This window comes from Stenella coeruleoalba (assembly GCF_951394435.1).
Source record: "Stenella coeruleoalba genome assembly, chromosome: Y".
Lineage (NCBI taxonomy): Eukaryota > Metazoa > Chordata > Mammalia > Artiodactyla > Delphinidae > Stenella > Stenella coeruleoalba.
The window spans coordinates 3,544,894-3,570,969 of NC_137168.1; the positions used below are offsets into that span (position 1 = coordinate 3,544,894).

At 39.0% G+C, this 26,076-nt stretch overlaps 1 protein-coding gene across 1 annotated transcript in view; it reads right to left on the bottom strand.

Moving 5' to 3' along the window:
• LOC307181083 (protein WWC3-like) overlaps positions 1–26,076 on the bottom strand; it is a 143,140-nt gene that overhangs the window by 89,517 nt on the left and 27,547 nt on the right. The window contains 2 exon segments of the mRNA XM_079911857.1: positions 20,603–20,682; positions 22,376–22,452. Coding sequence (XP_079767983.1) covers positions 20,603–20,682; positions 22,376–22,452 — 157 coding nt within the window.

Consider the following 26,076-nt stretch of genomic DNA (forward strand, 5'->3'; position numbering starts at 1 on the left):
TACAAACACATGGAGGCTAAGCAATATGCTACTAAATAATCAAGAGATCCCTGAAGAAATCAAAGAGGAAATTTAAAAATACCTAGAAAGAGATGACAATGAAAAAACGATGACCCAAAACCTATGGGATGCAGCAAAGGCATTCTAAGAGGGAAGTTTATAGTAATACATTCCCCCTCAAGGAACAAGAAAAATATCAAATAAACAACCTACCCTTACACCTAAAGTAATTGGAGAAAGAAGAACAAAAAAACCCCAAAGTTAGCAGAAGGAAAGAAATAAAAATCAGATCAGATATGAAAAAGGAATGAGGGAAACAATAGCAAAGATCAATAAAAGTAAAAGCTGGTTCTTTGAGAAGGTAAACAAAATTGACCAACTAGTAGCCAGTCTCATCAAGAAAAAAAGGGGAAAGACTCAAATCAACAGTTAGAAATGAAAAAGAAGTAACAACTAACACTGCAGAAATACAAAGGATCATGAGAGATTACTACAAGCAACTCTATGCCAATAAAAGTGACAACCTGGAAGAAATGGACAAATTCTTAGAAAAGCAAACCTTCTGAGACTGAACCAGGAAGAAACAGAAAATATAAACAGATCAGTCACAAGCACTTGAGACTGTGATTAAAATCTTCCAAAAAACAAAAGCCCAGGACCAGATGGCTTCACCAGCGGATTCTATCAAACATTTACAGAGGAGCTAACACCTATCTTTCTCAAACTCTTCCAAAATATAGCAGAGGGAGGAACACTCCAAAACTCATTCTACGAGGCCACCATCCCCATGATACCAAAACCAGACAAAGATGTCACAAAAAAAGAAAATTACAGACCAGAATTACTAACGAACATAGATGTAAATATCCTCAACAAAATACTAGCAAACAGAATCCAACAGCACATTAAAAGGATCATACACCATGATCAAGTGGGGTTTATCCCAGGAATGCAAGTATTCTTCAATATACGCAAATCAATCAATGTGATAAATCATATTAACAAACCGACGGATGAAAACCATGATAAACTCAATACATGGAGAAAAAGCTTTCAACAAAATTCAACACCGATTTAAGATAAAAACTCTCCAGAAAGTGGGCACAGAGGGAATCCACCTCCACATAACAAAGGCCATATATGACAAAGCCACAGCCAACTTCATTCTCAATGGTGAAAAGCTGAAACCATTTCCTCTAAGATCAGGAACAAGACAAGGCTGCCCACCATCACCGCTATTATTCAACATAGTTTTGGAAGTTTTAGCCACAGCAATCAGACAAGAAAAAGAAATAAAAGGAATCCAAATCGGAAAAGCAAAAGTAAAGGTGTCACTGTTTGCAGATGACATGATACTATACATAGAGAATCCTAAAGATGCTACCAGAAAGCTACTAGAGCTAATCAATGAATTTGGTAAAGCAGCAGTATACAAATTGAATGCACAGAAATCTCTTCCATTACTATACATTAATGATGAAAAATCTGAAACAGAAATTAAGGAAACACTCCTATTTACCACTGCAACAAAAAGAATAAAATACCTAGGAATAAACCTGCCTAAGGAGACAAAAGACCTGTATGCCAAAAACTATAATACCCTGATGAAAGAAATTAAAGGTGATACAAACAGATGGAGAGATATACCATGTTCTTGGATTGGAAGAATCAACATTGTGAAAATGACTCTACTACCCAAAGCAATCTACAGATTCAATGCAATTCCTAGAAAACTAACAATGGCATTTTTCACAGAAACAGAACAAAAAATTGCACAATTTGTATGGAAACACAAATTATCATGAAGAGCCAAAGGAATCTTGAGAAAGAAAAATGGAGTGGGAGGAATCAGGCTCCCTGACTTCGGACTACACTACAAAGCTACAGTAATCAAAACAGTATGGAACTGGCACAAAAACAGAGATATAGATCAATGGTACAGGATAGAAAACCCAGATATAAACTCGCCCACATATAGTCACCTAATTTACGACAAAGGAGGCAAGAACATACAATGGAGAAAAGATAGCCTCTTCAATAAGTGGCCCTGGGAAACTGGACAGCTACATGTAAAAGAATGAAATTAGAACACCCCTAACACCATACACAAAAATAAACTCAAAATGGATTAAAGACCTAAATGTAAGACTGGATACTATAAAACTCTTGGAGCAAAACATAGGCCGAACACACTATGACATTAACTGCAGCAAAATCTCTCCTGATCCAGCTCATAATGAAAATAAAAACAAAAATAAACAAATGGGACCTCATTAAACTTAGAAGCTTCTGCACAGCAAAGGAAACCATAAACAAAACAAAAGACAACCCTCAGAATGGGAAAATATTTGCAAATGAAGACACCAACAAGGGATTAATCTCCAAAATATACAAACAGCTCATGCAGCTCAGTATCAAAAAAAACCAAACAAGCCAGTCAAAAAATGGTCAGGAGATCTAAATAGACATTTCTCCAAAGACATACAGATGGCCAAGATGCCAATGAAAGATTGTGAACATCACTAATTATCAGAAAAATGCAAATCAAAACTGCAATGAGGTATCACCTCACACCAGTCAGAAAATCAGAAAATCTACAAACAATAAATGCTGGAGAGAGTGTGGAGAAAAGGGAACTCTCTTGCACTGTTGGTGGGAATGTAAACTGATATAGCAAATATGGAGAACAGTATGAAGCTTCCTTGAAAAACTAAGACTGTAGCTACCATATGATCCAGAAATCCCAATCCTGGGCATATATCCAGAGAAAACATTAATTCAAAAAGATATATGCACCCCATGCTCATTGCAGCACTATTTACAAGAGCCAGGACATGGAAGCAACCTAAATGTCCACCAACAGAGGGATGGGTAAAGAAGATTGGTACATACATGCAATGTATAAAAAGGAACAAAATAATGCCATTTGCAGCAACGTGGATGGACCTAGAGATTGTCATACTGAGTGAAGTCAGACAGAGAGAGACAAATACATGACATCGCTTATATGTGGAATCTAAAAACATGGTATAAATGATGTTATTCACAAACAGAAAAAGAGTCACAGATGCAGAAAACAAACATATGGTTACCAGGGGGAAAGGGAGGAAGGATAAACTGGGAGATTGGGATTGATATACAGACACTACCATATATAAAATACTTAACTAATAAGGGCCTAGTGTATAGCACAGGAAACTCTACTCAATACTCTGTAATGACCTATACAGGTAAATAATATATAAAAGAGTGGACATATGTATGTATAGCTGACTCACTTTGCTGTATACCTGAAACTAACAGAACACTGTAAATCAACTATGTTCCAATAAAAATTATTTTTAAAAATTAAAAAAAAAATCAGTGGACTCTGAGTAAAACATTAGTCTGCATAACGTGGGTGGGCTTTATCCAATCAGATGTATGTTCTTGGGCATCACCCATTTGGGAAACTCATTCTGAGTCCTCCCTGCTATGTCTCTGGATGCTAGTAATGAGTTACATGAAGAAAATCTTTCAAAGCAAGCTTCAGGAACTTTAGGGCAGCAGAGCCTACTAGTCCTTTCACTGAATAAGGATAGCCCAATTTATCTGGAGACTTTAATTACTTGTTGTAAGAGTTTTCAATATTTGTTTGCACCAAGTATTTCACACATTTTATACATGTTCTGAAGTGTTTTATAAAAGGCCTCAAAAGAAATGTGAAATAATACTACACTGAGAAATTTCTCCTATAATACTGACAAAAACACTAAGGTTTGACAACACATGCTGTTAGTAAAGTTCTGGAAAACAGAATCACCTGTGTCAGTGATGGAAATCCAAAATGGTGCAATATCTAACTATACAGCAAACGCATTTGCCATTTGGCCCAGAAATTCCTCTTTCAGGAAATCATCCTGAAAAGATATATGTGTAAAACCTTAAGTAAAAAGCTGACGGGAAATGTTATAAATGCATGCATCAGATCGACAATACAAAACCCCAGTGAGTAGCTTCACACCAAGAAAAGAGACAACCAGCCCCTTAGCAGAAGTGACCCAGGAGGACACAGCCACAGCACATACAGAAGCACCCTAGCAGGCATCTGAGCATCTGGATGTGGGCAGGGTTTTACAGAGTAAAATTACAGAACGGGTACTGGTGCACCGGGAAGCATCACAAAGATGGACAAAATGAGTAACAAAACCAGTAGCTGATGTTGAAAATGAAGCTTGATTTGCTTAAGAGAAAAACAATTTTACATGCTGTGCTAACTGACTATAGATAATTAAAGAACTCCTTTTGTAGATCCAAATCAGAGGAGAATGAACACAATGCTGGGTAATGATCAGGGAAGAAAAAGAAGACGATTAGTTTAAAAGACTTCGGATCAGATATAGATGACATAGAAGACACAATCCTCCATCCCCCCACAGAGATCAACAATGACTTATCTAGGAATAAAACAGCTCTGGGAGAGCTCTGGGTTCCATTGAGACACTTCAGCAACACAGTGAAACAAAAACCCTGAGAATAACTGCACAAAAAGGGAATGAAGAACAGCCTCATTTTATCTGATGGTCCCCTTCCCCAGGCAGCACTATTTAGCATCAGGTGAGAACCACTCAGCTATAAAGAGTTCCCCTTGCCAATAAAGGGACAGTGGGGTAAGCAACCACCTTACCCTGCTTACTAGGGCATGAGAGCAAGGACTCACTTTGGTTCACCCCACTGAGACATTGACAGACTGAGATGTAGAGAGATGGCTAAGAAGAAGGAAGAGCAGAGGTTTCCAACAGCAGGAGAAGCAACTGTGGTTCCCAGTAATCTGGCCTGCAGTGGACTTTACCACTGAAGAAACATATAGCCTGCTCAATTGCCACAGCTACCCTGCAGATTTCATCAGCCCCTTGCCATTGGTATTATGCACTTGCAAAATCCCAGTCCACCCCTAGCCACTGTCTCCACTGCCATGCCCTTCTGTCAAGAACCAGTAGACACAGTAGTGTACATCAACAGCCAGGGTCTTTGCAGCTGCCAGTGAGCCCACACTTGGCCCCAGTCCTTACCCTGGCCCCCACCAATAAATGTGTCTGGAAACAGCCACTGCTACTACATAGGCACCTGGGGCTGGCCCCACAGCCAAGTATATGCAAAACCACTGGTTCTAGCCACCACTGCTCTTTTCCCTTTTCTCTAGCCACTATACCCAGAGTAACTGCTGAAGACCTCAACAGCCATTGCAGCCACTACAGGACACCTGCAGTTGTCAATGCGGGGGACCTGAAAGCCTCTGCTAATGAGTCACCAAACCCTCCACATGTCTAGTCCAGGTATATGCCATGACAACTGGTGCCCCATACCACTAAACTATGGGTCAGAGCACTCTCTAACATGCTGTAAAGCATAAGGACATCCACTATGTTAAGTTAAGTTAAGTTAAGACATCCACTAAGTTACAGCATGTTAGAGAGTGCTCTGACCCAGTGCTCTGACTCAGTTGGAAGGGTGTGTCTTCCAACTGAAGACACAGTCATAAATTGAACTTGAAACCATCAAGTCTGGAATAGGTGATGGCTTCTTCAGATGCACAGACACCTACACGAGGCACAGGGATCATGAAGAGTCATAACATTTTCTAAGGAAAACAGTAAAGTAATAGAGAACACAGTAAGAATACAATAATTCACCCAAAGAAACGGAGATTCAGGAATTACCAGAGAAATAATTCAAAATAATTATTCTAAAGATGACCACAGAGCTGCAAGAGAACATAGAAAATTAATAGTGCTTTCAGGAAAACAACACAAGCACAAAATAAGTTCAACAAGCAGATAGAAAGCATTAAAAAGAAATAAAGAATGAACTGAAGAATTCAATAGAGAGCTTCAATAACAGACTTGATAAGGAAGACAAGCAGAAGAAAGAATCAGGGACCTCCAAGACAGATCATTGGAAATCATCCATCCTGAGGAGCAAAAAGAAGGACGAATGAAAAGGAATTAAGAAAGCCTACAGGACCAATGGGATGACAATAAGAGAAACAACTTACACATCACTGGAGTCCCAGAAGGAGAAGAGCAGGAGAAAGGATTGTGGAAAGCTTATTTGAAGGAATAATGGCTGAGAAGTTCCCAAACCTTGGAACAGATTTGGACACCAAAGTTCATAAAGCAATTAGGTCACTCCAAAATTCCAATCCAAAGTTTTTTTCTCCAAGAGTCATTATAATAAAACCCTCTAACATCAAAAACAATGTTAAGCCATCAAGAGAAAAATCATTCTCTCATACAAAGGAACCCGTATAAGGCTATGAGAGGATTTCTCAACAAAAACCTTACAGACCAGGAGAGAACAGAACGATATATTCAAAGGGCTGAAGCAAAAAACACTGCCAACCAAGAATGCTTTATCCAGCAAAGTTGTCCTTCAGAATTAAAGACAAAATAAAGCCATTCCTTATAAACAAAAGCTAAGGGAATTTATCACCACTAGACCTATCTCACAAGAAATCCTGGAAGGAGTTCTTCAAGTTAACACAAAAAGATGCTAATTGGTAACATGAAAATACATAAGACACAGGTAAAGCCATGTCTATATATTCAGTTTCAGAATATTCTAACACTTTAACATGGAGGCATGTTGACCACTTAATTCTAGTATATTGGTTGAAGGGCAAAAGAACTGAATACAGCTGGCATAACAATAACTTGTTAATGAATATAATTTTAAAAACAAGTGAAGTGTGATATCAAAAATATCAAATGGGTACGGGGGGGTATCGAGGGTTGAGTTTTCGTATACAATCAAAATTAAGTTGTTATCAGCTTAAAATAGATTGTCATATCTTTAAGACATTTCATGTGAGCCTCTCACAAAACAAAACTCTGTAACAGATACCAACAAGTAAGAAGAAGAAAATCAGAGTACCAACTACAAAAATCATTAATTCACAAAGGAAGACAGCAAGAGAAAAAAGGAACAAACAAACTTTTAAAACAGTCAGTAAAGAATGAACACATCATTGTGGCATGTGGGATCTTTAGTAACATCATGTGGAATCCTTAGCTGCAGCCTGCATGATGCAACTAAAAAAAAAAGAAGATTCCACATGCCACAGTGAAGATCTTGCATGTGGCAAGGAAGATCCCGAGTGCCACGACTAAGACCCGGCACAGCCAAATAAATAAATCTTTTCTTTTAAAAAAAAGAAGAATTGGGCTTCCCTGGTGGTGCAGTGGTTGAGAGTCTGCCTGCCGATGCAGGGGACATGGGTTCGTGCCACGGTCCGAGAAGATCCCACATGCCGCGGAGCGGCTGGGCCCGTGAGCCATGGCCGCTGAGCCTGTGCGTCCGGAGCCTGTGCTCCGTAACGGGAGAGGCCACAACAGTGAGAGGCCCGCGTACCACAAAAAAACAATAATAATAAAAAAAAGAAAAAAAGAAGAATTAACATGTCAGCAATAACTCCTTACATATCAATAATTCTTTTAAATGTAAATGGGCTAAATGCGCCAATCAAAAGGCATAGAGTGGCTAGACGGATAAATAAACAAACAAACTCATATGCTGCCTACAAGGGACTCACTTATGATTCAAGGACACAAATAGGCTCAAAGTGAGGGGATGAAAAGATACTCCAAGCAAGTAAAGAGCAAAATACTTACAACAGACAATATGGACTTCAAGCTAAAAACAGGAAGAAGAATCAAAGAAGGTCAAATAATGTAAGGTTTATAATTACATTATAATAATACAATTATAAAGGGTCAATTCGTCAAGAAGATACAACAATATTAAATATATACGAATCCAATATTAGAGCTAAATATATTAAGCAAATACTAACAAATCTGAAGGGAGTAATAAACAATGATCCAACAATGGTACGAGACTTTAATACCCTGCTTTCAACAATAGATAGGGTTTCCCTGGTGGCACACTGGTTAAGAATCCACCTACCAATGCAGGGAACACGGGTTCGAGCTCTGGTCCAGGAAGATCTCACATGCCTTGGAGCAACTGTGTCCCTGCACTACAACTACTGAGCCTGTGCATTAGAGCTCACGAGCCACAACTACTTAGCCTGCATGCCACAACTACTGAAGCCCACACGCCTAGAGCCCATGCCCCACAACAAGAGAAGCCACCACAATGAGAAGCCCACGCACCACAATGAAGAGTAGGCCCCACTTGCCGCAACTAGAGAAAGCCCACAGCAGCAAAGAAGATCCAACACAGCCAAAAATAAATAAATAAAATAAATAATTTTAAATATCACCAATAAAGCATAAAAAAAGGGATAGATCATCCAGACAGAAAATCAAGTTGAACTGTAGACAAAATGGACCTAACAGGACATTCCATCCAACAGCAACAGAATACCCTTCTCCTCAAGAACACATGGAATATTCCCCAGGACAGATCATGTGTTAGGTCACAAAACTATCTTTAAGAAATCTTAAAATCTTATCCTTAATCTTAAAAGACTGACATTACACCAAATATCTTCTCTGATCACAAATATAAAACAAGATATCAATGACAGGAGAGAAACTGGAAAATTCACAAATATGTGGAAATTAAATAATACACACCTGAAAAACCAATGGCTCAAAGATGAAATCAAAAAGGAAATTTAAAAACATCTTGAAACAAATTTAAGTGTAAACACAACATACTAAAATCTATGGGATGCTGCAAAAGCAGTTGTAAGAGGGAAGTTTAAAGGCAATAAACACCATATATTATGAGGGGAGAAAAAGGTCTAAAAAAAAAATTACTTTTACACCTCAGGGGAAGAGTAAAACAAACTAAGCCCAAACTTAGCAGAAAGAAGGAAATAAAGATCAGAGAAGAAATAAATGAAGTACAAATTAGAGAAAATTTTTAAAAATCAACAAAACTGAGTTTTTTTTTAAAGATAAACAAAATTTTAGCTAGACTTACCAAGAAAAAAAAGAGAGAGAAGACTCAAAAAAATTATGAATGAAAATGAAGACACATAAAAAGGATTATAAAAAGCTACTAACAATTATATGTCAGCAAGTGAACAACCTACAAGAAATGGGAAAATTCCTAGAAACATAAAACCTAACAAGAGTGAATCATGAAGAAATAGAAAATGTAAACAAACCGATAACAATAAGGAGACTGAATCAAAATCTCTCAATAAAGAATAGTCCAGGTCCAGAAGGCTTCATGGCTAAACTCCAGCAAACATTTGAAGAAGAATGAATATATATCCCTCTCAGACTCTTCCCAAAAATTAAAGAGGAGGGAACACTCCAAAACTTATTTTACTAAGTCAGCATTACCCTGGCATTACCAAAGCTACCTAGATAAGGTTACTACAAGAAAAGAAATCAGCAGACCAATATCCCTGATAAATATAAATGCAAACATTCTCAACAAAATACTAACAAACAGAATTCAACAATACTTTAAAAGGGTCATACACCTTGATCAAATGGCATTAGTTCCTGGGATGTTGGCATATTTCAACATACATAAATCAATCCATAGATTACACAATAATACAATGAAGGATAAAAGTCATATAAAGTGGATGATTGTGGAAGAGTAAGACGCAGAGATCACCTTCCTCCCCACAGATACATAAGAAATACATCTACACGTGGAACAAGTCCTACAGAATACCTACTGAACGCTGGCAGAAGACCTCAGACCTCCCAAAAGGCAAGAACCCCCGCCACGTACCTGGGTAGGGCAAAAGAAAAAACTAAACAGAGACAAAAGGAATAGGGACAGTACCTGCACCAGTGAGAGGGAGCTGTGAAGGAGGAAAGGTTTCCACACAGTAGGAAACTTCTTCGTGTGCGGAGATTGCGGGTGGCGGAGAGGGGAGCTTCAAAGCTGTGGAGGAGAGCACAGCAACAGGGGTGCAGAAGGCAAAGCGGGGAGATTCCCGCACAGAGCATCAGGGCCGACCGGCACTCACCAGCCCGAGAGGCTTGTCTGCTCACCCGCAGGGGCAGGCAGGGCTCGGAGTTGAGTCTCTGGCTTTGGTCGGAGCGTCGGGAGAGGACTGGGGTTGGCGGTGTGAACACAGCCTGAAGGGGTTAGTGCACCACGGCTAGCCCGGACGGAGTCCAGGAAAAGGTCTGGAGCTGCCGAAGAAGCAAGAGACTTTTTCTTCCCTCTCTGTTTCCTGGTGCGCGAGGAGAGGGGATTAAGAGCGCCGCTTAAAGGAGCTCCAGAGACGGGCGCGAGCCGCAGCTAAAAGCGCAGACCCCAGAGACGGGCAGGAGACGCTAAGGCTGCTGCTGCCGCCACCAAGAAGCCTGTGTGCGAGCACAGGTCACTATCCACACCCCCCTTCCGGGGAGCCTGTGCAGCCCGCCACTACCAGGTCCCCGGGATCCAGGGACAACTTCCCCGGGAGAACGCACAGCGCGCCTCAGGCTGGTGCAAGGTCACACCGGACTCTGCTGCCGCAGGCTCGCCCCACACTCCATACCACTCCCTCCCCACGGCTTGAGTGAGCTGGAGCCCCTGAAGCAGCGGCTCCTTTAACCCCGTCCTGTCTGAGCAAAAAACAGACGCCCTCCGGCAACCTACACGCAGAGGCAGGGCCAAATCCAAAGCTGAGCCCCTGGGAGCTGTGAGAACAAAGAAGAGAAAGGGAAATCCCTCCCAGCAGCCCCAGGAGCAGCGGATTAAAGCTCCACAATCAACTTGATGTACCTGCATCTGTGGAATACATGAATAGACAGCAAATCATCCCAAATTGAGAAGGTGGACTTTGAGAGCAAGATTTATTATTTTTCCCCTTCTCCTCTTTTTGTGAGTGTGTATGTGTATGCTTCTGTGTGAGATTTTGTCTGTATAGCTTTGCTTCCACCATTTGTCCTAGGGTTCTATTCGTCCGTACTTTTTTTCCTAATAATTATTTATTTTAATAACTTTATTTTATTTTACGTTATTTTATTTTACTTTATCTTCTTCCTTTCTATTTTCTTTCCTTCCCTCCTTCCTTCTTTCCCTCCTTCCTATCTTCCACCATCTGTCCCTCCCTCTTTTCTTTCTTTCATTCTTTCTTCCTTTCTTTCTTTCTTCCTTCCTTCCTTTTCTTTCTTTCTTCCTACTTCTACTAATTCTTTCTCTCTACTTTTTCTCGCTTTTATTCTGAGCTGTGTGGATGAAAGGCTCTTGGTGCTGCAGCCAGGAGCCAGTGCTGTGCCTCCGAGGTGGGAGAGCCAATTTCAGGGCCCTGGTCAACAAGAGACCTCCCAGCTCCTCATAATATCAAATGGCGAAAATCTCCTCATACATCTCCATCTCAATGCCAGCACCCAGGTTCACTCAACGACCAGCAAGCTACAGTGCTGGACACCCTATGCCAAACAACTAGCAAGACAGGAACACAACCCCACCCATTAGCAGAGAGGCTGCCTAAAATCATTATAAGGCCACAGACACCCCAAAACACACCACCAGATGTGGATCTGCCCACCAGAGAGACAAGATCCAGCCTCATCCACCAGAACACAGGCACTAGTCCCCTCCACCAGGAAGCCACTGAACCAACCTTAGCCACTGGGGACAGACAGCAAAAACAAAGGGAACTACGAAACTGCAGCCTGCAAAACGAAGACCCCAAACAAGGTAAGATAAGCAAAATGAGAAGACAGAAAGACACACAACAGATGAAGGAGCAAGATGAAAACCCACCAGACCTAACAAATGAAGAGGAAATAGGCAGTCTACCTGAAAAAGAATTCAGAATAATGATAGTAAAGATGATCCAAAATCTTGGAAATAGAATAGACAAAATGAAAGAAACATTTAACAAGGACCTAGAAGAACTAAAGATGAGACAGGCAATGATGAACAACTCAATAAATGAAATGAAAAATACTCTAGAAGGGATCAATAGCAGAATAACTGAGGCAGAAGAACGGATAAGTGACCTGCAAGATATAATAGTGGAAATAACTACTGCACAGCAGAATAAAGAAAAAACAATGAAAAGAACTGAGGACAGTCTCAGAGACCTCTGGGACAACATTAAATGCACCAAAATTCGAATTATAGGGGTTCCAGAAGAAGAAGAGAAAAAGAAAGGGACTGAGAAAATATTTGAAGAGATTATACCTGAAAACTTCCCTAATATGGGAAAGGAAATAGTTAATCAAGTCCAGGAAGCACAGAGAGTCCCATACAGGATAAATCCAAGGAGAAATATGCCAAGACACATATTAATCAAACTGTCAAAAATTAAATACAAAGAAAGCATATTAAAAGCAGCAAGGGAAAAACAACAAATAACACACAAGGGAATCCCTATAAGGTTAACAGCTGATCTTTCAGCAGAAACTCTGCAAGCCAGAAGGGAGTGGCAGCACATATTGCAAGTGATGAAGGAGAAAAACCTGCAACCAAGATTACTCTACCCAGCAAGGATCTCATTCAGATTTGATGGAGAAATTAAAACATTTACAGACAAGCAAAAGCTGAGAGAGTTCAGCACCACCAGACCAGCTTTACAACAAATGCTAAAGGAACGTCTCTAGGCAAGAAACACAAGAGAAGGAAAAGACCAACAATAATGAACCCAAAACAATTTAGAAAGTGGGAATGGGAACATACATATCGATAATTACCTGAAATATAAATGGACTAAATGTTCCCACCAAAAAACACAGATTGGCTGAATGGATACAAAAACAACACCCAAATATAAGCTGTGTAAAGGAGACCCACTTCAGACCTAGAGACACATACAGACTGAAAGTAAAGGGATGGAAAAAGATATTCCATGCAAATGGAAACCAAAACAAAACTGGAGTAGCAATTCTCATATCAGACAAAATAGACTTTAAAATAAAGACTATTAGAAGAGACAAAGAAGGACACTACATAATGATCAAGGGATTGATCCAAGAAGAAGATATAACAATTGTAAATATTTATGCACCCAACACAGGAGCACCTCAATACATAAGGCAAATACTAACAGCCATAAAAGGGGAAATCGACACTAACACATTCATAGTAGGGAACTTTAACACCCCACTTTCACCAATGGACAGATCATCCAAAATGAAAATGAATAAAGGAAACACAAGCTTTAAATGACACATTAAACAAGATGGACTTGATATTTATAGGAAACTCCATCCAAAAACAACAGAATACACATTTTTCTCAAGTGCTCATGGAACCTTCTCCAGGATAGACCATATCTTGGGTCACAAATCAAGCCTTGTATCAAGTATCTTTTCTGACCACATGCTATGACACTAGATATCAATTACAGGAAACTATCTGTGAAAAATACAAACACATGGAGGGTAAACAATACACTACTTAATAACGAAGTGATCACTGAAGAAATCAAAAAAATCAAAAAATACCTAGAAACAAATGACAATGGAGACACGATGACCCAACACCCATGGGATGCAGCAAAAGAGTTCTAAGAGGGAAGTTTATAGCAATACAAGCCCACCGTTAGAAACAGAAAACATCTCAAATAAACAACCAAACATTGCACCTAAAGCAATTAGAGAAAGAAGAACAAAAAAACCCTGAAGTTAGCAGAATGAAAGAAATCATAAAAATCAGATCAGAAATAAATGAAAAAGAAATGAAGGAAACGATAGCAAAGATCAATAAAACTAAAAGCTGGTTCTTTGAGAAGATAAACAAAATTGACAAACCATTAGCCAGACTCATCAAGAGAAAAAGGGAGAAGATTCAAATCAATAGAATTAGAAATGAGAAAGGAGAAGTAACAACTGACACTGCAGAAATACAAAAGATCATTGAGTGATTACTACAAGCAACTCTATGCCAATAAAACGGACAGCCTGGAAGAAATGGACAAAGTCTTAGAAATGCAAAACCTGCCAAGACTGAATCAGGAAGAAATAGAAAATATGAACAGACAAATCACAAGCACTGAAATTGAAACTGTGATTAAAAATCTTCCAAAAAAAAAAACCCAGGACCAGATGGCTTCACAGGTGAATTCTATCAAACATTTAAAGAAGAGCCTACACCTTTCCTTCTCAAACTCTTCCAAAATATAGCAGAAGGAGGAACACTCCCAAATTCATTCTACGAGGCCACCATCACCTTGATACCAAAACCAGACAAGGATTTCACAAAGAATGAAAACTACAGGGCAATATCATTGATGAACATAAATTCAAAAATCCTCAACAAAATACTAGCAAACAGAATCCAACAGCACATTAAAAGGATCATACACCATGATCAAGTGGGGTTTCTTCCAGGGTTGCAAGGATTCTTCAATATACACAAATCAATCAATGTGATACATCATATTAACAAATTGAAGGAGAAAAACCATATGATCATCTCAATAGATGCAGAGAAAGCTATTGACAAAATTCAACACCCATTTATGATAAAAACCCTGTAGAAAGTAGGCATAGAGGGAACTTTCCTCAACATAATGAAGGCCATATATGACAAACCCACAGCCAACATCATCCTCAATGGTGAAAAACTGAAAGCATTTCCACTAAGATAAGGAACAAGGCAAGGTTGCCCACTCTCACCACTCTTACTTAACATAGTTTTGGAAGTTTTAGCCACAGCAATCAGAAAAGAAAAGGAAATAAAAAGAATACAAATCGGAAAGAAGTAAAGCTGTCACTGTAGATGACATGACACTATACATAGAGAATCCTAAAGATGCTACCAGAAAACTACTAGAGCTAATCAATGAATTTGGTAAAGTAGCAGGATACAAAATTAATGCACGGAAATCTCTGGCATTCCTATACAATAATGATGAAAAATCTGAAATTGAAATCAAGAAAACACTATTTACCACTGCACCAAAAATAATAAAATATCTAGGAGTAAACCTACCTAAGGAGACAAAAGACCTATATGCAGAAAATTATAAGACACTGATGAAAGAACTTAAAGATGATACAAATAGATGGAGAGATATACCATGTTCTTGGATTGGAAGAATCAACATTGTGAAAATGACACTACTACCCAAAGCAATCTACAGATTCAATGCATTCCCTATCAAACTACCACTGGCATTTTTCACAGAACTAGAACAAAAAATTTCACAATGTGTATGGAAACACAAAAGACCCCGAAAACCAAAGCAATCTTGAGAACGAAAAAGAGAGCTGGAGGAATCAGGCTCCCTGACTTCAGACTATACTACAAAGCTACAGTAATCAAGACAGTACGGTACTGGCACAAAAACAGAAAGATAGATCAATGGAACACGATAGAAAGCCCAGAGATAAACCCAGGCACATATGGTCACCTTATCTTTGATAAATGAGGCAGGAATGTACAGTGGAGAAAGGACAGCCTCTTCAATAAGTGGTGCTGGGAAAACTGCACAGGTACATGAAAAAGTATGAGATTAGATCACTGTCTAACACCATACACAAAAATAAGCTCAAAATGGATTAAAGACCTAAATGTAAGGCTGGAAACTATCAATCTGTTAGAGGAGAACATAGGCAGAACATTCTATGACATAAATCACAGCAAGATCCTTTTTGACCCACCTCCTAGAGAAATGGAAATAAAAACAAAAATAAACAAACAAATGGGACCAAATGAAACCTCAAATCTTTTGCACAGCAAAGGAAACCATAAACAAGACCAAAAGACAACCCTCAGAATGGGAGAAAATATTTGCAAATGAAGTAACTGACAAAGGAGTAATTTCCAAAATTTACAAGCAGCTCATGCAGCTCAATAACAAAAAAACAAAAAACCCAATCCAAAAATGGGCAGAACATCTAAATAGACATTTCTCCAAAGAAGATATACAGACTGCCAACAACCACATGAAAGAATGCTCAACATCATTAATCATTAGAGAAATGCAAATCAAAACTACAATGAGATATCATCTCACACCAGTCAGAATGGCCATCATCAAAAATTCTAGAAACAATAAATGCTGGAGAGGGTGTGGAGAAAAGGGAACAACCTTGCAATGCTGGTGGGAATATGAATTGGTACAGCTGCTATGGAGAACAGTATGGAGGTTCCTTTAAAAACTACAAATAGAACTACCATATGACCCAGCAATCTCACTACTGGGCATATACCCTTAGAAAACCGTAATTCAAAAAGAGTCATATACAAAAATGTTCATTGCAGCTATATTTACAATAGCCAGGAGATGGAAACAACCTAAGTGTCCATCATCGGATGAATGGATAAAGAAGATGTGGCACATATATACAGTGGAATGTTACTCAGCCATAAAAAGAAACGATATGGAGCTATTTGTAATGAGGTGGATAGACCTAGAGTCTGTCATACAGAGTGATGTAAGTCGGAAAGAGAAAAATACCATATGCTAACAAATATATATGGAATTTAAGAAAAAAATGTCATGAAGAACCTAGGGGTAAGACAGGAATAAAGACACAGACCTACTAGAGAACAGACTTGAGGATATGGGGAGGGGGAAGGGTAAGCTGTGACAAAGTGAGACAGTGACATGGACATATATACACTACCAAGCGTACAACAGACAGCTAGTGGGAAGCAGCCGCATAGCACAGGGAGATCAGCTCGGTGCTTTGTGACCACCTAGAGGGGTGGGATAGGGAGGGTGGGAGGGAGAGAGATGCAAGAGGGAAGAGATATAGGAACATATGTATATGTATAACTCATTCACTTTGTTATAAAGCAGAAACTAACACACCATTGTAAAGCAACTATACCCCAATAAAGATGTTAAAATAAATAAATAAAAGCCATACAAAGTATTTGATAATTTTCAACATGTTTTCATGATAAACGTTCTCAACAAATTGTTTGTAGAAAGAACATACCTCAACATAATATAGGACATAACATGACAAATCCACAGCTAATACACTCAGGTGAAAGACTGAAAGAAACCTTTTCATCTAAGATGGTAAGAGGCATGCTCTAGCCACTTTTACTCAACACAGTACTGGAATTCCTAACCAGGGCAATTAGGCAAGAAAAGAAATTTCAAACTGGAAAGGAAGAAGTCTCTGTCTCCATGTGACATATGCCTGTATATGGAAAATCCTGAAGACCCCACCAACAAAACAGTCCTAATAAAAAAATTCAGCAAAGTTGCAGCATTCAGTGTCAAGGTACAAACATCAGTTGTGTTTCTACACACTACAATGAAATATCAGAAAGAGAAATAAAGAAAAAAAATCCATTCACAATAGCACTAAGACCAACAAAATACTAGGAATAAGTTTAACCAAGGAAGTGAAAGTTCTATACACTGAAACCTACAAGACAGTAATTAAAGAAATGAAAAACATGAATGAAAGGTTTCTCATGTCAATGATCAGAAGAGACAACACTGTTAAAATATCCATGCCATTCAAAGGCATCTATAGACTCTATGCAATCCCTATCAAAACTCCACAGGCATTTTTCACAGAATTAGTAAAGAACAATTCTAAATGTGTAAAAAAGATCTCATAAAGCCAAAGCAATAATGAGAAAGAAGAAAGCCGGAGGAATCAAACTATCTGATTTTAAACTATATGACAAAACTATAGTTATCAAAACAGTATGGTACTGATATAGACACATAGACCAATGTAGCCAAACTGAGAGCCCACTATAGGTTAAATTAATATTTGACAAGGCAGCCAAGAATATTCAAGGGGAAAGAAAAGTCTCTTCAATAAATGGTATTGGGAAAACTGGATATTCATATGCAGAACAGTGAAACTGGACACATATCTTACACCATTCACAAAAATTAACTTCAAACAGATTAAGGATTTAAATTAAATGTAAGACCTGCAAATGTAAAATTTCTCCAAGAGAACACAAGGAAAAAGTTCCTTGCCATTGGAATTAACACAAAATATATAAAAAACTCATACAATTCAATAGCAAAATAACAAACAATCCAATTTAAAAATAAGGGGAGATAGCTAGTGGGAAGTAGCCACATAGCACAGGGAGATCAGCTCAGTGCTTTGTGACCACCTAGAGGTGTGGGATAGGGAGGGTGGGAGGGAGACACAACAGGGAGGGGATATGGGGATATATGTATATGTATAGCTGATTCACTTTGTTATACAGTAGAAACTAACACACAATTGTGAAGCAATTATACTCTAATAAAGATGTAATAAATAAATAAATAAGAAAAGAAATTCAATTCCAACTGGCCTAAAACCAAAAAGGGAAATTACTGATTAAAAACTCATTTATTAAAAGTAAATAAATAGGGCTTCCCTGGTGGCGCAGTTGTTGGGGGTCCGCCTGCCGATGCAGGGGACATGGGTTCGTGCCCCGGTCCGGGAGGATCCCGCATGCTGCAGAGCAGCTGGGCCCGTGAGCCATGGCCGCTGGGCCTGCGCGTCCGGAGCCTGTGCTGTCTGAGACGGGAGAGGCCACAACAGTGAGAGGCCTGCGTACCACAAAAAAAATAAATAAGGGGAGGATCTGAATAGACAGTTTCCTAAGAAGACCTACAGATGGCCAATAGGCACATGAAAATATGATTAATATCATTAAGACTCAGGTAAATTCAAATCAAAACCACAATGAGATACCACCTGACACCTGTCAGAATGGCTATCATCAAAATGATGAGAAATGCTGTTGGTGAGGATGTGGAGAAAAGGGAATTCTTGTACATTGTTGGTGGCAATACAACTACTACAGAAAACATAATGGAGGTTCTTCAAAAAAAAATAAAAATAGAGCTAACATATGATCCAGCATTTCTACTTCTTGGTATATATTACAAGGAAATGAAACCTCCATCAAATAATATGCACTCCCATATTCACTGCAGCATTATTCACAATAACCAAGTCACAGAAAGAACCTAATGATCCACTGACAGATGACTGGATGAAGATATACACACACACAGTGCAATATTATTCAGCCACTAAAAAGAATGGTATCTTACCATCTGTGATAACCTAAAGAGAGTTGGAGGCTTTATGCTAAGTGAAATAAGAAAAGAAAAATATTGTATTATTTCACTTATATGTGGAATCTAAAAAAAAAATTGAATTCACAGAAACAGAGAATAGAGTAGTGGTTACCAGGGACTAAAGGGTGGGGGAAATGTGGAGATGCTGGTCAAATGGTACGGACTTCCAGTTATAAGATGAGTAAATTCCAGAGTTGTAATGTCCATAAAACAACAACAACAACAACAACCCCTCCCCCACAAAAGACAAATGACTCATAAACCCAACCAGTCTAGATAATTAAGAAAATTAATTTCAACCACGTATTAAAGAACAGGACTTGATCTATGTTAATTACCTTTATATGACATTGAAATAATATATTTGTTGAACAGTGACATTTATCTTTTACCTTATAAACAACAATACTGCAGTCACATCTGACACAGGATTTTTGAATCTGCATATTGGATGCAAAGAGTGGAATGCTTCTACATTTACCAATAATAGTAACCACATGGATTCCCACCATAAACTGAAAGCTATGTATTAGATGCTGCTGCTGTTATCAGAATCATTACCATTCACAAATCAATGAGAAACGTAGGCACAGAAAATGTGAAGCCTGTGCTCAAGTTCAGGAAATGAAGATAGGATATAAATCAAGAATAATTTCATCCAAAAAGTAAACCAGTAATGTTATCATTGGTAAAATAACACTTGTTCATTAACTTAATATAGCTCACAAATTATAAGAAATTCATCCCCAAACTCTTAATAGGAAAATAAGGAATATAATAGGAATAATTGTAAAGATGACTTCAGGAGGAAGACCTATAAACTATATTGTCAAATAGAACATTCTGTAATGATGGAAATGTTCTATTATTTGAGTTGTCCAATACAGTCGTCATTAGCCTGGTGGTTCTCAACTGAGGGGTAATGTGTCCACCTAGGAGATATCTACCAGTACTGGAGAACATTTTTGATTGTCACAATCAAGAGGTGCCACTGGTATCCAGTGGGGAGAACCCAGGGATGCTGCCAAATATCATACAATGGACAGCACATCCTCCATAAAATATCATAGGACAACTGAAAATGTCAATTGCGTTGACGTAGAGAAAAGCTGAACTAACCACGTACAGCTAATAAGCACTTGAGTATGGCTAATGAGAAAGGAGAACTTAATTTTTAAATTAATGTACTTCTAATTAAGAAAATTTAATTTAATAATGATTATACAGCTTTATCTACATATATAAAGTATGTAGCTAGAGATAATGAGCATAATATAAAAATAAGGATCTTGTTTCTCAAGTATTTTAAAAGCTGAGTATCTTCAAAGAACAGATTCTGTGATTAACATATACACACTACTAAATATAAAATTGATAACCAGCAAAGACCTACTGCATAGCACAGGGGACTATACTCAATATTATGTAATAACCTATAATGGAAAAGAATATATATGTATATGTATATACATAACAGAATCACTTTGCTGTATACCTGAAACTAACACAACACTGTAAATCAACTATACTCAATACAATTTTTTTTAATTTAGGGAAATAATGAGCATAAATAAAAGCATAAAAGTGAACACCCGTGAAGCTTTAGGACACATGTCCCGGCACCAAACAGGAAATCGCAGGGAAACTCTCCCTCTGTCACTGCAGGCCACTCACTCTTGCAGGGTCTCCACCCCCTTTTCTTTGTACTTCAGTTCTTGCTTCATCTGGGTCAGCTCTTGTTTTAATCTGCAAAGCTAAAGACAAATTACATTTTTTTTTCCACAAAAAGAAGCTGTGAGAAATGATTTCTACAGTTGTTAGCATTGTCATCTAAGTTTCTGAATAGCTTGCAATTCACGGGGTCACCCAGTCTCTCCATGACCTCCCATCCCTGGCATATCAAACAGCCCTGGCAGAGGGGCTGGCTCGCTTAGACACAGAAGGCCCGGGTCACCAAACAGCTTTCTACCCATGTGGAGCCCTGGAACCGGCAACAATTTTCTTTTTCAAGGTATTGATTTACACATTGCAATGAGCAAACTTTGTCATACTTTTTTCATCCTCTCTTCTGCTTACTTCCCATAGATCTCACCTAGGAAGCCCTGTTGCTCAAAGCATGGCTTCCCACTACCTGAAAGTCAGTCGCCTGCAGTGCTTATTTAAACAGGTGCTAGGACCCACTCCAGGCCTTGTTAAAACTCCACCTCCAGTTCCTTCAGAAGAAACCCCGCGTCTTCCCCAGGTCCCCCTGAGAAGGTCCCCCACACTCACTCCCCCTCTTCCATACCCAGTGACACACGTGTGGGGACAAATCGAGGACATGGTGACTGCACGGGACAGGGAGGGCTTGTAGACCCAGGGCAGCCCCTCCGAGCCCCTCATGGAGGAGAGAGGCCCCTCCACCCACTTCTGGAGAAGCCTGCCGGTCCTGGAGCCTGGTGACAAAATGTCTTCCGAGCAAGGGGACAAAGGGCAATGCCCAGGAAGTGATTTTAAACCTAATGGTTCCCATGTCTTTTGTTCAACATCTTTGGGGCACCTGGCGGGCCTGCTCACACAGCACCCAGTGAAAATCGCAGGAAGGCTGACGTCTGGGATCTCGTAACAGGCGCAGCACCTGGTCACAGGCTGGGGCGAGCTCATGTTTCTAAGATGCCGAGAAAAATCCCCACGCAGGTGTCTGATCGCTCCAGAAAGCAGGCATACTGACAGCCCTTCTGAACCATGCTGGCTGGGGTTGGGAGCCATCTCTGGCAGCCGAGCGAGCAGGGGACACTTAATTGTGGGCCGTTTGCTGGCAGGGAGCCCTGCCTCTTCCAGGGGCAGCCAGCATGGTAATGAGACAGTTTCTATGGAAATGGGAATGGGGCTCACACTTTGAACTGATGCCCCAGGTGTTTTTTGTTGGTGCACTAGAATGTGAGAACCACAGCACTAAAAGAGACACTCTGGTTTAGGCACTGAGACACTAGGATGGGAGGCTTGGTCTCCAAGATGTCTCCTGTCCCCCCTCCCAGACACCAAAGACAAGAGGATGAAGGGATGGAACACGGTGGCACACAAAGAACCTGACACCACTGGCAAGGAGCACCGGCACCTTCTGGTCAAACACCATCGCAGGCAAGATTTCTCTGGGAATACAGAGACCAGGGAAGAACGGCAGATGCTAAATCTGCCAAGGGACAGAGCTGGCCTCCCACTAATAAAGGGAAGCAGCCCTGTGAGCTCGGGCCCGGACATCGCCAAATCTTTCCAAATGTTGGGTGAATCTAGCCCTATGAAATACACAGAGGGATACAAGCAATTTTTTGTTAGATGGGCTGAGGCTTTAAAATGAAACTTTTCTCTTCCTATCAAAGGAATTAAGTAAATCATAATAAGTGATGTTATCAGTATATAAAGAATACACAAGCTGCTTCTAGTGTAAAAACACTCATTTTTACTCACCCTGTCCTGATGACTTGCTATTTCTGCTTTTATTTGGAGTGGGCTGTACTTAGTATTTGTTGAATATCCAGAAAAGGCTAAATAGAAAGCAAATATTTTATTTTACAATAGATCCATTAAATTACATACATGCATACAGATAAGAACTTCATATTCACCTTATTAATTACCTCTTAGCATCACACATACAAATTAACATTAGCACTGACAACTAAAGAACTAACATTTCACAGCCTCAAATATTTTTAATGGTTGATTTTTACTTAAGGATTTGTTTGCAGATGACTTGACCTTTATATGAAAAATCTGGAAAAAAATGACCAAAAAACTTCCAGTAACTAATAAATGATTATAACAAGACTGTAGGATATAAGGTTAATATATAAAAGTCAACTGCTTTCCTAAATACCATCAACAAACAAGTAGATCTGAAATTTAAAACACAATACCATTCACATGGCACCTCCAAAAGTGAAATACTTAGTTATAAGTCTAACAAAACTTGTACAGGAGCTATACAAAGAAAATTACAAATCTCTGATGAACTGAAACAAAGAAGAACTAAATAAATGAAGAGACATTCCATGTTCATGGATGGGAAAGATTCAATACTGTCAAGATGTCACTTCTTCCCAGCTTGCTCTATAGATTCAAAACAATCCCAATCAAAATTCTAGCAACTTATTTTGTGGACATCAACAAATTGATCCTAAAGTGGCAATAGGCCCAGGACAGCCAACACAATACTGAAGAAGAACAAAGCTGGAGAACCTATCAGAACCTATCAGACCTCAAGACAATATAAAGCTACAGTAATCAAGATAGTGTGGTAGTGGCAAAATAATATGATAGCAAAGATAGTCTTTCAAAAAATGATGCTGGAACAAGTGGACATCCACATGCAAAAAAAAAAAATCACCTAGACAGACTTCACACCCTTCACGAAATTTAACTCAAGGCCTAAATATAAAATGCAAAACTATAAAACTCTTAGGAGATTACATAGGAGAAAACTAAGAGGACCTTGGTTTGGAAATGTCATTTTAGATACAATACCAAAGGCAGGATCCATGAAAGAAATAATGGGTAAGCTCAACTTCATTAAAATTAAAACTTCTGCTCAGTGAAAGCCAATGTCAACACATGTGAGACAACAAATCACAGACGGAGAGGAAACATTCGCAAAAGACACATCTGATCAGAACTGTTATCCAAAATATAGAAAGAATACTTAAAACTCAACAGTGAGAGAACAAAGAACTCAATTAAATGGGCCACCACCAATTAATGGACACCTCACTGAAGAAGATAAACAGACAGCAAAGCATATGAAAAAAAGATGCTCTAAATCATACGTCATCAGGAAAATGAAAATTAAAACAACAGTGAGATTCCACTACACACCTGTTAGAATGGCCAAAATGAAGACACTGACAACATCAAATGCTGGTGAGGATGTGGAGTAACAGGAACTCCCATTCACTGCTGGAAAGAATGCAAAATGCTACAGCCACTTTGGCAGTTTCTCACAAAACTAAACATACTCTTACCATGTGATCCAGCAGTCACACTCCTTGGTATTTACCCAAAAGAGCTGAAATTTTATATCTACATAAAAACCTGCACACTGAAAAAAAAAAAAAAAAAACCTGCACACTGAAGAAGGTTCATAACTCAAAACTGCCAAAACCTGGAAGCAACCTAGATGCTCTTCAACAGGTGAATGGTAAATAAACTTTATTTCAACCAGACCATACAGTATTATTCAGCACTAAAAAAGAGAAAAGAAATAAAAAGTCAGGAAGCCATAAAAAGATATGAAGAAACCTAAAATATACACGTGAAAAAATATACAAGTGACAAAAGCCCATCTGAAAAGTCTGCATGCTATATGATTCCAAGTATATGACAATCTGGAAAAGGCAAAAACTGTATCCTACAGCAAAAGAATCAGTCATTGCCACAGGTTGTAAGGGGGAATTAATAGCTAGAAACCAGAATATTTTTAGAGAAGTAAAAATACTCTAAAAGATACTATAATGATACATACATGTCAGTATATGTAGGTCCAAACTCACAGAATGTACAGTACCAAGAGACAGCCTAATATAAAGATGAATGCTGGGTAATGATGATATGTCAATATATATTCATCAGTTGTAACAAATGTGCCCTTTGGTAAGTGATGGGGGAGGTTGTGTATGTGTAGGAGCAGTGGAATATGGGAACTTTCTGCTGAATTTTGCTGTAAATGTAAAACTGTAAAAAATAAAGTTTTTTAAAGGTAGCTTTATAGTAATCTGTCAGTATATGGCAGGCCTGAGAAAATGCAATTCCTCCAAGGTTTTTTCCCCACACACACCGAAGAGCCCACAATTTTATCCTGAGTTGGATTTCACAGATACGTAATAGCTCAAATACAATACATGGCTTACTGCTTTCATAAACAGTGAAGTGCACATGATTTAAAGTTCTTTAACAGGCACAGCATCATTACCAAGAATAACCCATATCTAGGGGTGAATAAGACAGAACTTTTACACAGTCAGGCACTTTCTGGCAGCACAGAGTGCTGCAAGCCTTTTCCAGTGTCTCGACACCTAGACCACTTTAGTGGCCGTTTCTAATTTCTATCACCCCGTCCACCTCTCTGCATCCCTTTTTCTTGATGCTTCTGTCTCCTTTCTCTTAGGCCTTGAAGGTACGGTGACTTGGTTCCTGTCCCTTTCTGAGTTGTGGAGACTCCTCTTTCTTCATCTGAGAGTCACCCCACACTGGTGTATTCTGCATCCAGGGCATTTTCATTAGTTTCTCCTGCTTATAAGACCCAACTGCAGGGCCAGCATCCATTCTTTTATTCCTTTGATCTGGGTACTGAAGGCTATCATTCAGGTAACTTAGGTGGCAACACCTAGAAACTAGGTCAAAATCATTTCCTGACCTCATATAGGTGAGTGTGGCTTGTAGAGGAAGAATGTCATCTGCCATATCAGTAAGCAAAGCAGGCACCTCCAATGGTACACCCTGAGGAAACACAGGATACTGGCTCCAGATAGCTGAAGTGCATATCAAAGCAATGATTTCAGTGAGCCAGACTCTTCCATCTTCCCATACATGGGAAAGCACTAAATTCCTTAATGTGACATATCTGCTTTCTTTTATAAACAGTAAACTTTTACCTGTTTTTCTGTTGCAAAACTCTTCTATATGCTGGCCCCTCCCTTACCTCTTTGGATCAGTCCCTCAGAGCTATCTGAGACACTGCCTCATGGGCTTGAGTCTTCAGTAAGATCCCCGAAAAAAACAAATCCCAACGTTTAGATTGTGCATCCTTCAGTCAGCAGCTACAGACCTGAAGTGGCTTAAACACCAACAATGTTCAATAGCTCCACAATCAACCAAATCCAAATAATTTGAACAGGTCAGAACTTCCTATTTAAAAAACAAACAAACACAAAAAAAACTTTTCTCTGTAAAACTTACTTAACTATCAGTCAGAATTCCAAACAACTGTATCCACTGGAAATAAATTTCTATAACAGCTAAAATATTTGCCAAAATTACCTCAAATTTTCATTTACTAAGAATCATAGTTACACAAACACAATGGATTAAGTATTTAAAGAATATAAATCATCCATAGGCCAAGTCCTATTCCTTTTGTTTTGCCTTTTTCTTTCCATTTATTAAGATCACAAACA